This window comes from Chelmon rostratus, chromosome 23 (genome assembly GCF_017976325.1).
Source record: "Chelmon rostratus isolate fCheRos1 chromosome 23, fCheRos1.pri, whole genome shotgun sequence".
In the NCBI taxonomy this organism is placed as follows: domain Eukaryota; kingdom Metazoa; phylum Chordata; class Actinopteri; order Chaetodontiformes; family Chaetodontidae; genus Chelmon; species Chelmon rostratus.
In genome coordinates, this window is record NC_055680.1 from 16,740,771 (window position 1) to 16,754,557 (window position 13,787).

The 13,787-nt window shown below is 43.9% G+C and overlaps 1 protein-coding gene across 1 annotated transcript; it reads left to right on the plus strand.

Moving 5' to 3' along the window:
- Nucleotides 1-3,734: 3,734 nt before the first annotated feature.
- ovol1a (ovo-like zinc finger 1a) lies at nucleotides 3,735-12,272 on the plus strand. Its single transcript, XM_041965387.1, has 5 exons — nucleotides 3,735-4,287; nucleotides 10,071-10,300; nucleotides 10,719-10,931; nucleotides 11,281-11,425; nucleotides 11,521-12,272. The coding sequence occupies exons 1-5, from the start codon at nucleotides 4,188-4,190 to the stop codon at nucleotides 11,856-11,858; spliced, it is 1,026 nt and encodes a 341-aa protein (XP_041821321.1). The 5' UTR covers nucleotides 3,735-4,187; the 3' UTR covers nucleotides 11,859-12,272.
- The last annotated feature ends 1,515 nt before the right edge of the window (nucleotides 12,273-13,787 follow it).

Here is a 13,787-nt window from a genome sequence, read left to right on the forward strand (position 1 = left end):
TACTACAGTGTAAATACTTCATTACAGGTAAAATCCAGCATTCAGAATTTTTACTTGAGTAAAAATGCAGAAGTGTTGGCATCCAAGTGTGCTTAAAGTACCAAAAGTAAATATAAATATATATAAAAAAAAAGGGTGCACGCCTGATAACAACACATATAAAATACATCTAAAGATTACAATACATATAAAACAATAAAACTCCATTACAACGCATAAAGCAAAAGAGGTACATGAAAGACACAATAGCACGTTTCACAACAGGCCAAGGAATAGTACAAGAATAATACAGTATATCAAATCATTATTTAATATATGAATTATATATTTATTTAGATATTATTTGACTTATTATTGATGCATTCATGTATCGATTGCTTTAATGCTGCAGCTGATAAAGGTGAAGTTAATATTAACTACATTATTGAGTGCTAACCCTCATCATATGCTATAATAATCATTATTTATTCATTTGTTGATTATATATTTTGTTATAAATCAGAATCTGCAAAGTAACAAGTAACTGAAGTTATCGAATCAGTTTAGTGGAATTTGCTACTGAACTTCGAGTGGAAGGATTTAAAGTAGCAGAAAATAGAAATGCTTAAGTACAGCTGCCTCAAAATTGTGCTTGAGTAACTGTACTTAGTTACTTTCCACTGAAGACACAAGAACGAGGGTTAAAGACGAGTGTGAGAAAAAGGACGACAGTGTGAATGACAGTTAGAGAGGGGCTGTAAAAGACAGATGAGAACAGAAAGAGGAGGGCAGCCCGTCTGCCCGAACCACTCCGACAGCCCGGGCAGCATACCGTTCATTCATCCTGCACCACTCCTCTCGTCAGACACCTCTCCTTCATACCTGCCGTGACTCCTCATCCTCGGCTCAAGAAGACGTGTGAGTCTCTGCCTGCGTTAGAGGGGCCGTTCATACTGCTAGAAACATGTCAACGTATTCCTGATGCCACAAATTGGTCTAAATTAAATGAAACCAGGTCTAATGCTGCACTTTTTTATTCCAGTTTGGGGGTTTGAGTCCTTTAGGGTGCTGTAATTAACAGTCTAGGCCTTTGAATTAAGCGCTTGATACCTACTTTTTATTATTATGCAACAGAGCAACACGTCAATATATAATAAGAAAACGGGCTAAAAAGAGAAGCTGTGAACAAAACTCAGAATTTAACCCTAAAGCTTTGTTTAACTGTGAAAAAACACGCTTATCATAGTTTGATCACCCTGATAATTTTCTGAGATTTGGCTATGAACTGAAGTGATGCATGTCTCTGCTGCACAAAATGATGCATTGCTTCAATTCAGGGTCCCAAGCTCAGTTTAAATGCAGTGGACACTCATATGAGTATTTTTTACACAGTGATACTCACTCTTTGTGTTGCTGGAGTTTTATAACAGGAGCAGGTCTAACAGGGATCTGACCCCAAAACATTAAGCAACATCATCGTGTAGCACGAAATACTGTGTATTTCTATGTCTGTGAGGCACTTTTTGCCCAACAAAATGAACACAGTTTGGTTCATGAAACATTTGTTTACTCGGTGTAATAATGACTCTTTATGGTAATTTCTATATTTTCTCACCTTTATCAAATGTGCCAGTAGAAGTGTTGCCACCTCAGCGTTTTTCTACAAATCGGGTTTTAGTGACATCTAACAGAAAAAAAAAATTGGTTGATTGGTTGTGCAGCTAAAATTATTGTTTTGGTCTGTGAGGCCACAAACAATGAGGAAGAAATGTCTGCAGATCTCAGTGCTCAAAAATAGACATTTCTGTTGTTCACTGTTGCTTTCAATGTATATTTATCAAGTAAAGGAACTGTCCTTGTTCAGCTTTGAAACCAGAGTCCATGAATGCAACTGAAACTCAGGCTGATGCTGTTGCTGTTGTTAAATGTTAGAGGCTGAATTAAAGGCTCGTTAAAGCAAAAAAAAAAGAAGTTTGTACTTCTGTTACTTCCTGCGTGTCATTACGTTCAGTTTCCAGGTGTTTCGAGAGGCCTTTCAGGGTGTGTGTGTGTGTGTGTGTGTGTGTGTGTCTGTATACATCGGGTGTATCACTCACGTCGCAGGGAATCACCTGCCTTATGGGGACAAACTGCAAGTCCCCTTAATGTTATTCATTAAATCTTAGGGTGAATACGTGGGTTAATGTTAGGTGTGTGTGTGTGTGTGTGAGTGGGTGGGTTGAATACAAAGACAAGAGTGGAGAAGCGGGAGGGGGCCGTAAACACACACAGCAGGGAGGGAAAGGTGGGGTCATTCACACGCCTACAGGCTCATCTCTGCCTCTAGCAGTGATATTATTCACCCGACTTAACTACTGTGATACTGCTGTGAAACGGCAGTTCTACTGAGACGTCCAGTAAATGATTCATAAATTAAACCATTTGCATATTAAATCACAGAAAATGCCCATTTCACTTTCCAGAGCTCATGGTGACATGGTGACGACAGTGAAAAAATTAAAAACATTCACTTCACGTATCATAAATGACAAAGAAAAGCAACAAATCTTCCCATTGTAGAAGGTGGAAACAGTGAATTTTTGCCTGACAGGTGACTGAAAGGATCCACTCTCAGATCTACTACCTGTCGATCAGCTGACTGCTCATCATTTCACCTGTAACCCATGGTCGCTGGTCTTACGTTATTATATGAACATTGAGGTGAATTCACCACCTTGCTGGCTCATTTACACCCACTTCCCCCATGATTCTGATATTTCCTGCAGGTTTGAAGGCAGCGCAGAGACTAGGAGTTTTTTTTTTAAAGGTTTTTGACTCCAAATAAAGAATAAAAAATAAGACAAAGAGAAAAGATTCAAGCCCAGAGAACGAGCTTCCTGTTCGGCCTTCACCTCATTTTACTCCATGACTGGAAAAGTACAGTGTCCGCAGTAAAGTGCTTGTTTGTCTAGTATCTCTGTCACTATATACTGTAGACGAACACTGAAGGCTGCTGTAGCTGTCTGTTCACCATACTAACAGGAGCTACTGACCTACAATATAATGCAAATACAACATTATACGCACAGACAGCACAGAAACCCATTTATCCAGAGGAAAACCCGAAAGAATTATAGACGACCAAAGAGTAAAAAGCACTTCTTCTGTGCTATGATTCAGAGGCAAATATCGTACTTTTTACCACACTCTGTTTATTTGACTACTTTTGTTACTTGTTTCACATTTAAGTTAATAATGCAAAATATAATTGATGAATAAAAATATTAAGGATGAAGCCCAGCAGATAAACTGCATGAAGAGGTTACATCACCTTCACCAGCAACACATTAAAGCATCAATAAGAATAATCCAACAATATCATCCGCTTTATTCTGAAATGTGAGATTCTGCAAACTCACTTTTGGTACTTAAAGTATATTTTAATTTCTCTACTTAAGTGCGAAGATCCAGATCCTGTTTCGGTCTTCTTTTTGACTTTGAGTCTTTTCACTGTTAGGTTCATGCAGGGGAACGTTTGTGTGTGTGTCACCCCCTCCTCACACCCCCATATTTTCTCCCTCCTCTTCTTGTCGTTTGTACCGTTCCCCACACCTTAAAGCGGAATGGAGAAGAGGTGGAGAAACGGAGAGGAAAGGAGGGGTAAACCGGTTCAGCAGGTATGCAGAGGCCTGAACCCAGCTTGTCACCGTTATTTCTGACGCGCATGCGCGCTGGCGTCAGTTTCCTGCTTGAGTACCTGTGCTGGTTTTTGACCCACCTCTGTCGACTGAGTGTGTGTGTTCAGGATACAGTGTGTGTGTGTGTGTGTGTGTTTTTTCTCAGCACGCTCTCCCACCCACTCGCACACACTCCCGTTATTTCAAGGCGCTGTGGTTCATATTCGACTTTACCTGTCCGAGTCGCACACCTGAGCGGACTCACCTGTCCCGACGCCGACAGACTCTTCTGCGTCTTCTGCTTTTCACTCCAGAGCCGGACGGAGAACCAGGCAGGGAGGTTTAAAGTTGTGTGAGGCGGAAAAAGGAGATAAAAGCGCTTCGCGGCTTCGAAACGAGAAGAAAGGCGCAAGGAGGAAGGAGAAGAGGGGACCGACACCTTCCATTTTCCTCCTCCAGCTTTGGAGTTTCCTGCTTTTCTAACTTTTGCCTTCACGTCGCGTAAAGCGGCTTTTCCACCAAGCTCCTATAAGACACTGGGACCAACAGAGAATGCCGAGGGCCTTTCTGGTGAAAAAGGCGAACGCTTCGCCGGTAAAGCGGAACTGGAGCGAACTCCCTGACCACGAACGGGGGGACGTCTACATCCCAGGTGAGTCCACGCTGCTGTAATGAGCCGCGGGCCTATTTGTTGTTGATATGCTTTTAAAGCGAACAGAACGGAGGCGGCGGTGGGTCAAGGCGCGCCTTTGGGTGCCTTTACGCGCGGGTTTTTGGATTTCATGGTTATTTTTGGTGCACCAGGAATGTCAGTGTGGCGGGTGTGGAAGGGGTCCGGTTGTGATTGTAACGGGAGGCTGCTGTCTGGGGCCACCGAATAACGGGAAACACAGCGGGCCGTGGAGAGAGAGTGTAGGCCGGGTGCAGGGTGAAGTTGCGCATTTTTCCCTTAACCCTCCCGTCGATGTTTTGTTTGCGTCAGATTGAACAAGTCAGGCGTTAAGAGGGTGTATTTGCCGCTATTTCCATGTCTGTCATAACTCATTGTGTGCCTGGCTTATCGCAAGGGCCCGTTGCTTTTCACATATCGACCTTCAACCCCAGATTGCAGCGTTCTTCCTGATACAGCTTCACTCGGCCTGTTATAAAGCCTCCTCAGTCACTTCTGGCCTGCTGCTAACCGATCACTGTCTGAGCCTGTGATGGAGGTGATTTTCAGTCCAGGTGTGCAGACCCAAGCTGTCCCCACATCTCTGGATTAAACTAACTCTGCGTCAAACCAAGACACGTGATGGAGCAGCGATCCAGTCATGCGATATCAAAAATGATTTTTGTCTCTCAGAAAATAACGTTTTCTAAATCCTGGCCCTGACGGGTGTTGACTGTCAGGTGTTTGGCGTCACTTGTTGCTGTGTTTTACCACCGACTTCACATTTAAATGACACGTTAGGGGAGTCCACCTCTTTCCCAGCAGCTCTTTCGGCCTCTTTCCTTGAGAACAGTCCCCATTGTTGCCATCGGCGAAGTTTTTTATTGTAAGACCACGTCGGTGTCAGATAACAAGTAACGGACTACACCCAAAACCTCTGTGGCGCGCTCCCTCCCCCTCCCCCCGCGTGTCTTTTCCTCCACATCTCATCACCGTTAACTTTTAATCATTGACTTTTACATCGTCTCTGCTGTTTCAAGCCGGAACAATTGGATGAACCGACCGGCCGCTTATTTTCAGGCGTTTTTTTAAGATACCAACAGCTAGTAATCCTGTCGAGTAAGAGTTAGTGATTTCAGTGGAAGCATACAGGTATTTCAGGATCGATCAACAGCGATCAGCAGCTAATTTTACGCACAGAAAACAATTATTTCCTAGAGCCGAAGTTAGGCCTGCTTAACTCGATGAGACTCTGTAGGCTGTTGGTTAACTGACTTCTCAAGCAGCGCCAAGAAATGAGAATCAGTTCTAGAAAAGTAGTTTTTTTAATCAAATCAGCCAGTTTGCCATGAGAACCTGCCTTTAACATATAAAACAACTGAGCGTCAGCGCGTAATTACGCGTAGTTAACACTCCTCTCCAAACCCAGCAACGGTTTCAGCTAAAGTTTCAGGTATGTGCCGTTACTTGACGTACCTGCCCGACGTGTGTTTTTGTGTGACAGGACACAAACTCACACTCACACAGACAGGTATGATAATTGCCCTCAGAAACAGGCAACTTGAATACTTTTCAGAGGCGCCATAGGTTTGGAGAGTTTTCTGTGTGTGTGTGCGTGTGTAGGAGTTTATTTTTATCCCCCAATGTGCCTGGGCCTGTTTCTGATGGATCATCGGTCCCAAAACAGCCTCAGTTCAGGTTATAGTTCACTTCAGACACACGTAACAAGTGTATGTGGATCAGCTGGTTTGTGTGAGATCGGGCAGAGCATCGCTTTTAAATAAAATGAGTTTATAGAGTAAAAAAAGAGAGAAACTCTAACAGGTGTGAGAAGCCAGCGAAGGAAAAACCTAATTAAGAATGAGAACAAGCACATAAATTGTATTACAAACTGAAACCGCACACTGAAACTGAGGCAGGAAGGCTGATTCATGCACCAGCGACATGACCAAGATGTTTCTGTGAGGCAGAAATAAAAGAAAGAAAGAAATTTGGACGTGAGATAATCAATAAAACCATAAAGAGAGCAATTAAAACATAAAGCGAGTGAACACAATTTGCTTTCGTGAGCCACATGTTTAAGGTAATAAACTGCCCTCCGCAGGTCAACAGAGAGCTTACCCTGCTCTTTTATAACGATTATGATAATAATGATATGTTATAATTAACACATATCAGAAAAACAAAAGTCCAAGATTGAAACTTTTATTCTTCCACCTTTAAAATCTAAACGTTAAACAATTAAACAAATCCGATGAGGTGATCTTTTAACATAAACAACATGAACAAACATTTTAGGAAACACACTTTTATTATTAAAGATGGAACTACAGCCCATAGATGGTTAGCGTAGCTTAGCATAAAGGCTGGAAAGCAGCTAGCCTGGCCCCGTCCAAAGTTGAAAAGGCTTCATATTTCCCTCGTGAACATTAGAGTGGTGTCAGTCTTCTCATGTAGCGTTCGTGAAATATTTCCCGACATGCCAAACTGTTCCGGGACTCGATATCAGCGGCCGATTTGTCAGCTGGGCTAAAATCAGGAGGGTCTCCACTCGCGGCCTGTCCTGAGGCTGCAGAGCGGTTAATGTTTATTGGCTGGGAGGAAATGTAACGGACCCTACAGACAGCCTACTGCTGCAGGCCGTACGCCTTTAGCAAACACACACACACACACACACACACACACACACCCTGTGTTTGAGAAAGTTATCTCCTGATTGTTGGCTCTTTCTCGCAGCTGAGCGACGACGGTAGAAAGAAAATATTAAAGCGTTTTGAACAACGAGACTCTCTCTCTCTCAGTCGGGCTACGTTAAACCCCCTCACCTGACCTCCCAAACACACACACACTCATTCATTGGTGAGGGGGAAGGTGGGGCGAACAAACAATACAAGATGAGATTAAATGTCCAGCCAGCAGCCGTCACCACAGAAACTATCACCACGCAGGAATCATTAAGAGAGATTTAAAACAATCTGGTAAATAATCAGCGATCAGATTTCTCAAATTCTGCTTCCCGGACTAAACATCCTCTATGTGCTGTGTATTTACAGAACGTATAGCAGCAAGGTTAAAGCCTGCAGTGTTAAGAAATGACAGTGAAAGGGCCCGAGAGGCATAAACTTTCAACACAAACTGAATGCTGAAGACTTGCTGCAGGACAGACCATCACACTGCTTCTGAAACTGGCTCCTAAAAGAACAGCAGGCTCCTCGTGGAGCTCAGGCCGAGAGGCAGATGGTTTCGATCCTCAGCTCCACGTCCAAGTCTCTCAGGTCTCTAAATACTGAGCGGTGATGCCGTGTTGATGCCGTTCTTTACGAAGCCGAGACTAGGTCCTTTCAGCACACAGGCTCGAATGTTTTTGGTTTCAAGTCTCATAAATGTCGGCTCCAAGTGGAGTCTCTTTCGGCTTTGAGTCAAGTCTAAGACGGATAGACAGACAGACAGACAGATGCCGGTGTTAACTGTGTAGAGAAAGGCTGATGATTATTCATTCAAGTGCTTTATAAGGCAAAAATATCAAATATTTACAGTTTCCAGCTTCTGAAATGTGAGAATTTGCCGCTTTACACTTCCTATATATCGCTGGAGAATGGAAAGTCTTGGACAGACGAACAGATATTTAAAGACTTCACTTAATCAGCTTTCAAAACACCTTGTTTGTGTGTTGCAGGAGCACGAAAACATCTGTTATCCAAAGAAAACGCATACATTTGCATCAGTGGCACATAAATACAGCGTTGACGTACCTGACGTAGCAGCAGTGCTGTAGCAGCTGTGCCTCTCTTTTGTTGAGGAGCATTTTTATAAGGAGATAAATGTAGTAGCTGAACAAAAATATGTTGCACCAAACTTCACGTTTGCATCGTCTTAATTACTCTTTGGTCCTTGAGTTCCTGATTTTAATTTGAATTCTGAGGTTTTGGGCAAGCTAAGCATTGACTCCTTAAACCTTCGAACACCACCCATCCCATGTCACTGTGCACACGTTATTAAGACCGGCGGAGGCTCTGAAAGGAAGCAGCTGCTCGGAGTGTCCTCAGAGCTGCCGCAGTGTGTCACAGCGTACCGTTAACTCGGCCTCGCGGAGCGGCTCTTATATCTCTTCATCTTTATAGCCGGCTGCGACGCCTCATTTGCATTGACATTTGTGTTTTATCAGATCGGGGCCCTGCAAACTCAACTGATTCCTTGTCTTCACCGAGCTGGGCCACACCTGCCTTTGGGCTACCTGAGCGCACACACAAAGACGCGCACACACACCTGCATGGAGGTTTCTATGACCCTCCATCGCTCTCTGTGTCCCTCTTTGAGTGGTGTTTTGTTATAGTCGCGCACACAGACAGGCATCCACCCCTGTGGAGGCGGATTGTTTGAGGAAGGTACAGAGCCGGTGCTGCAAGACCGTCTGGTCGGACGAGTCTAGCTGCAGCGGTAACGCGGTGTATATGTGTATGTGCTTGTGGGCATGGCTGTGTGCCGAATAGGTTGCACTAAACAACAGGCAAAACATGTACACACCCACACCCACACGCACATAAATACATACACATATTTAACTCTGCCTGTTTGCTAATTGAGAGAGTGTGCAAACATGAAGCGGCCTGTTGTGAAGGTCTTTAATGCAAGAAACTGCAACCGCTCTTACACATCGTTCACCCGCTGACCTCTAGTTCTGTTCATTTTAGCTTGTAGCTACGTTTAGAAACCCAGAGTCGTGGCATCTAAAACAACATCAGGAAAAAATTAAATGAAAGTGTCGCAAGTATCATGATTTACCAATGCATGACGCGTGACGAGCAACTGTAGACACCCAACACAAAAGCTCATTAAGTAATCAGAATAATAAACCAATCAAGGTCCTCCCTTTTAAAGGAGCAGTCCAGTGATTTAGTGTTGCGCTTTCATGAAGTTGGTGACTCAGAAGAAGACAGATGCTGAGATATTGTGACTTTTAGTCCCTAGTTCAGCTTTTATCTCCAAGAACATCCCACATAATACAACAGTAATGTGTTTAGTTAAACCCTCCATTCTTGGTTGATGTCCACGCCCTTTAGCTCCACACCTCATATAGACTACTTATTACCTACAGTAGTTTTTACCCATAATGCAACATGAGGGAAAGCGCTGGCTCGTTTGTATTTCTTATAAAATCGCAGTGGTCTTTGGCGGTGTAGAGCCCAGGATGCAGCGATGGTGCAAAATACTGTTGGGACAGGTGGAACATTTGAACATGGGGAGGCACCAGAATTAACATTAGAATAGCTAAATCCTCACAAAGGAGAGGGTAACAGCTGCTAGCTCATTTATGTTTGTACCTTTACCTTCCAGGTTAGAGGAACGTGCCCTTTTCAGCATAGGTTAGCGTGCACGTTGCTAGCTTGGAGGTTGCTGTTTTCCATTGAGGCGGGTTAGCATGAGAGGTGTCGCTTGTAGTGATGAATCTACAGAGGATTATCACCCAGATCAGCAGCTCCTCCTCAGCTTAATGGAGCTTTATAGTGAGTTTCAGCTAATTGTTTGACCGTCTGGCTACAAATTGACTGCTCTGGTTCACTCTCACAGCTCTCATGGCATCTTTTTAGGCTGCAGCAGGTTGTGGTTGTGTTGGTGGAGACCAAAAACAGAGTTAAAAAAGAGTTAATAGTCATCAGATGACCAGAAACTTGACTCCAATTTGTTTCCTCAGTCCACAAGTGGACAAAAAATAAGATAAAATCAGGATTTGCTGGTTTTAGAAGTGGCTAAAAAAGTGGCATTGACTCTCCCTCCTCCCCCTCCAGTCTCCATCTTCCCTCCGTCCGTCCTGATAATGGAAGCTGAAGCCAGCCCCGCCGAGACGACCCCGCTCTGCCTCACCAAAGAATCCTTCTATGACGTGCAAACACACGCCGAGCTGCCATCCAGTACGATGCTGGGCCGACCACAGAGCCGGGCGCCTTCACCGATGGAGAAGTCGGAGGTCAGAAGGAGGTCGCAGGGCGACTCTGCGTACGTCCGGTCCAAAATGAAGGTGAGAAAGCAGGCGGTGACGGAGGGAGAGAAGCACTGGTGCTGCTCAGGGTTTTTTTTTTTTGTTGATTGTGTGGGTATGAAATAGAAACTTGGCCTGCACATACGTGTTCCTAATAGCTCAGTATTGACTCTCACTTTGTGGACTTTCTTCATGTTGTCAAACCACACAATGCTAATTCTAGATTTGCTGCATAATTGCCATATGAAGGGAAAGTTTGTGGGTCCACAAATGACTTATGTAGATCAAACTTTAAGAATTTCATACTTAATCTAACTAATATCTTCAAAAATATTCTGATATTATGTCATGTCCGTATCATTTATCATTTATCTCGAAGTGTGACAAATGAAAACAGAGGCTGTGCAGATAAATGAAGTGAGAATGTAAATTTGTGTTCTCTCTCTCTCCACCGCAGGTGACCACAGGCGAGTTACCTCTCGGCCCTTCTCTTCTTCCTCTCTCTCTTCCTCCAATTCCCGCCCCGCTGTCCTTAACGCCACACGCCCCCGTGATGCCGCACGCATTGACGACGACCCCTGCCCCCCTGGAGGTGGTCTCCATGGTGACCAGATCATCAGGTCAAAGTCAGAGTTCGTCGCCTGGGGTGAAAGGGGTGTTCGTGTGCCAGGTACGCCAATCATTTAAATATTTATATAATATATTGTTTTATATTTCAATCACTCCAGGTTGGAAACTCTTGGAAAAGGTGATGCCTGCGCACCGACTCCAAGCCGCTAAATGTGCTAATGTTAATGCTCCGATCCAAGTTGTCAGGTCAAAAAATACATATAGATAAATAAATAACCTTGCACCTGCATGATGTGCATATAATTACACATCCTGACCTGTATACTGGAAATAGCAATGGGTGACACGTCCAGGCTGCGAGGTGATTTTCCTTTAAAGCACATAATGTTTTAATGCTGCTGTGAGCTGCTGTGATTGAAACGGCGCTGACGGTGTGTTCCCACATGCAGGTTTGCCAGAAGACCTTCCACCACCAGCGGATGCTGAACAGACACGTCAAGTGTCACAACGAGACCAAGAGGCACCTGTGCAGCTTCTGCGGCAAAGGCTTCAACGACACCTTTGATCTGAAGAGACACGTGCGCACGCACACAGGTAGCTACGCACCTTCACGTCCGCACGCAGGTTGCATAAACACACAGGCAGCACACACGAGACAGCGAATGACGCTTTTCCCCATTTTCAAACAGGAGTCCGCCCTTACAAGTGCACCCTCTGCGACAAGGCCTTCACCCAGCGCTGCTCCCTGGAGTCGCACATGAAGAAGATCCACAGTGTCACCCAGAAGTACGCCTACAAGGAGCGCCGCAGCAAGCTGTACGTCTGCGAGGAGTGCGGCCACACGGCGGCGACGCAGGACGAGCTGCTGATGCACCTGCACTCGCTTCATCCGGACAGTCACCTCCTGAAGGGGAAGGCCGCGAGGAGAGCCGCAGGAGGAGGGGGAAGAGAGGAAGGGTCGGTCGGGGGGTCGATGCCGGGCTCTCCGCAAGGAGCTTACAGTGATGATACCGCCGGATCAGCATAGCAGCAGAGGGGAGGGAAACCTGGGAGCATCAGCACGACGGACTCAGGGGGGATGGATGAAGGACGGATGGATGTGTTAACTGATGGACATTAAGCGATGGATGGATGACAGGTCATATTACATCACAGTGGGGAAAGCTGATGTGTGTACGTGTGTATGGAAGTGGGTATCTGTATATATATAACGCAGGCTGCTACGTTAAAAGCACCAAACAAGGCCAAGTCTGAATTTTATGAATAAATGTGCATGGGATTGTGATTGTGATGAACTTGTTAGCATGTCTGACATTACCAAACAAATTTTTTTTCTTTTCTATTGCATGTGAGTATTACCTGTGGGCTTCTCTGTACAGCAAAAGATGAGTTTTTCTATGAAAAAAAGTACTTTTTGTTCATTAAAGGGAGTAATATATTACACCAGGACGAGTTTTCTTTCTTTATAGCTGATTTGATTCTGTTTTCTGTTGTTGAGCCTCTAAAGAAATCTTCCGTTTTCACTCCTACAGCATCTGATTTACACAATGTGCTATAAAACTTGATTATTTAACCAGAGGACCCATCTCCGCCTGAAATTGAGTGGTGATTTTCTTGTTGTTTCAGCCTTAAAATAAGAATTTTACAAGTCAAAACGTCCTCTGCTCAGCTGAAAAACAGAGTCTTAATGTTTCCTTGCCGTTTTTTTCTTTTTCTTATCTCATAATTCAGCTACAGGTTGCCTAAAAGGCGTCCGACAGTCTGCACTGACTCGACTGATTCACATAAGATTAATGTTGACACACTCCTGTGTTTTGTCCTCTACCATAAAGTCCTCCAACAGAGAGTTATTAAATCCCCATTGTTTAGTTTTATTGTTGCGGACAGAAGTAATGAAGAGGAAAGACACGGCAGCACGGTCTGAGGTAATGAAGTTATGAACTTTGCAGCCAATTACAACCAAAGACTGTGAGAAAAGCAGATAGTTGATACGCTGACAGCCTGCTGTTCTGCTTCCCTCATCAGTGAATGTATCTGAAGGCTGAGCTTTACAGTGTAAAATGCTTCGTGCTTTAAATAATGATCATTGCAGACTAGATCTGCTATAAACTGCCTCACATGAACCATCCTGACCGAAGTTAACTGGACCCTGTTTTTTTCCAGCCTCCTCCTCAGTCAGAGCCTGTGGGGGCTTCGGTTCAGGTTTCTCGCGTTTGTACAGTAAATACGAAGCTGCCGTTAGCTTTCAAGACAATTAATGGAAAAATCTGATTCTGATTCTAAAACGTCTTATTGCTGCAAAATTTTTAGTCATCTCCTAGAATTTACATTCAAAAAATATGTTTTTTTTTCATGGAAATTAATTCTTTGTTCCAGACAATAAGAATAAACTTGTTTGTTTGCACTTATTCATAAACACATGTAACTGAGCAGGCAGTTATGCAAGATTCTGCACAAACAAATAACACCCTAGTAAATGTGTAGGGGTTATGAAAGGTATATAATCTTCCTGTCACGTAAAAATGCAGTCCGGCCCTCCACAGCACAGACCCTCACTATTTGCATACTGTACATCCTGACATGAACAGGTGCAATGTACAGTAAATCCATTTCACGCATGCGTGTGCATAGTTTGCCAAGACTGGACTTGTTACGGTACTTTAGGTTAGGTGCAGTTAACTTTTAGACAGCTGTCAAGCAACTGAAGATGACACTGAGAAAGTACACTGACTGCACACAAGCAAAAAATGACTAAATATTTATATTACAGAATCTGAGTGACAACAGAAAATGTTGCTACAGGCACAAAGGGAATTCTTGGCATGTCTGTCTGTTGACCTATTTAGAGCTGTAAATCAATGTGGTCAGTACTGCACAATTAGAGAATTAGTATGCTCAGTACTGAAGAGTGAGACGAAGGTCACTCCAGCCATTTAAACACTACTATTTCCTGTAT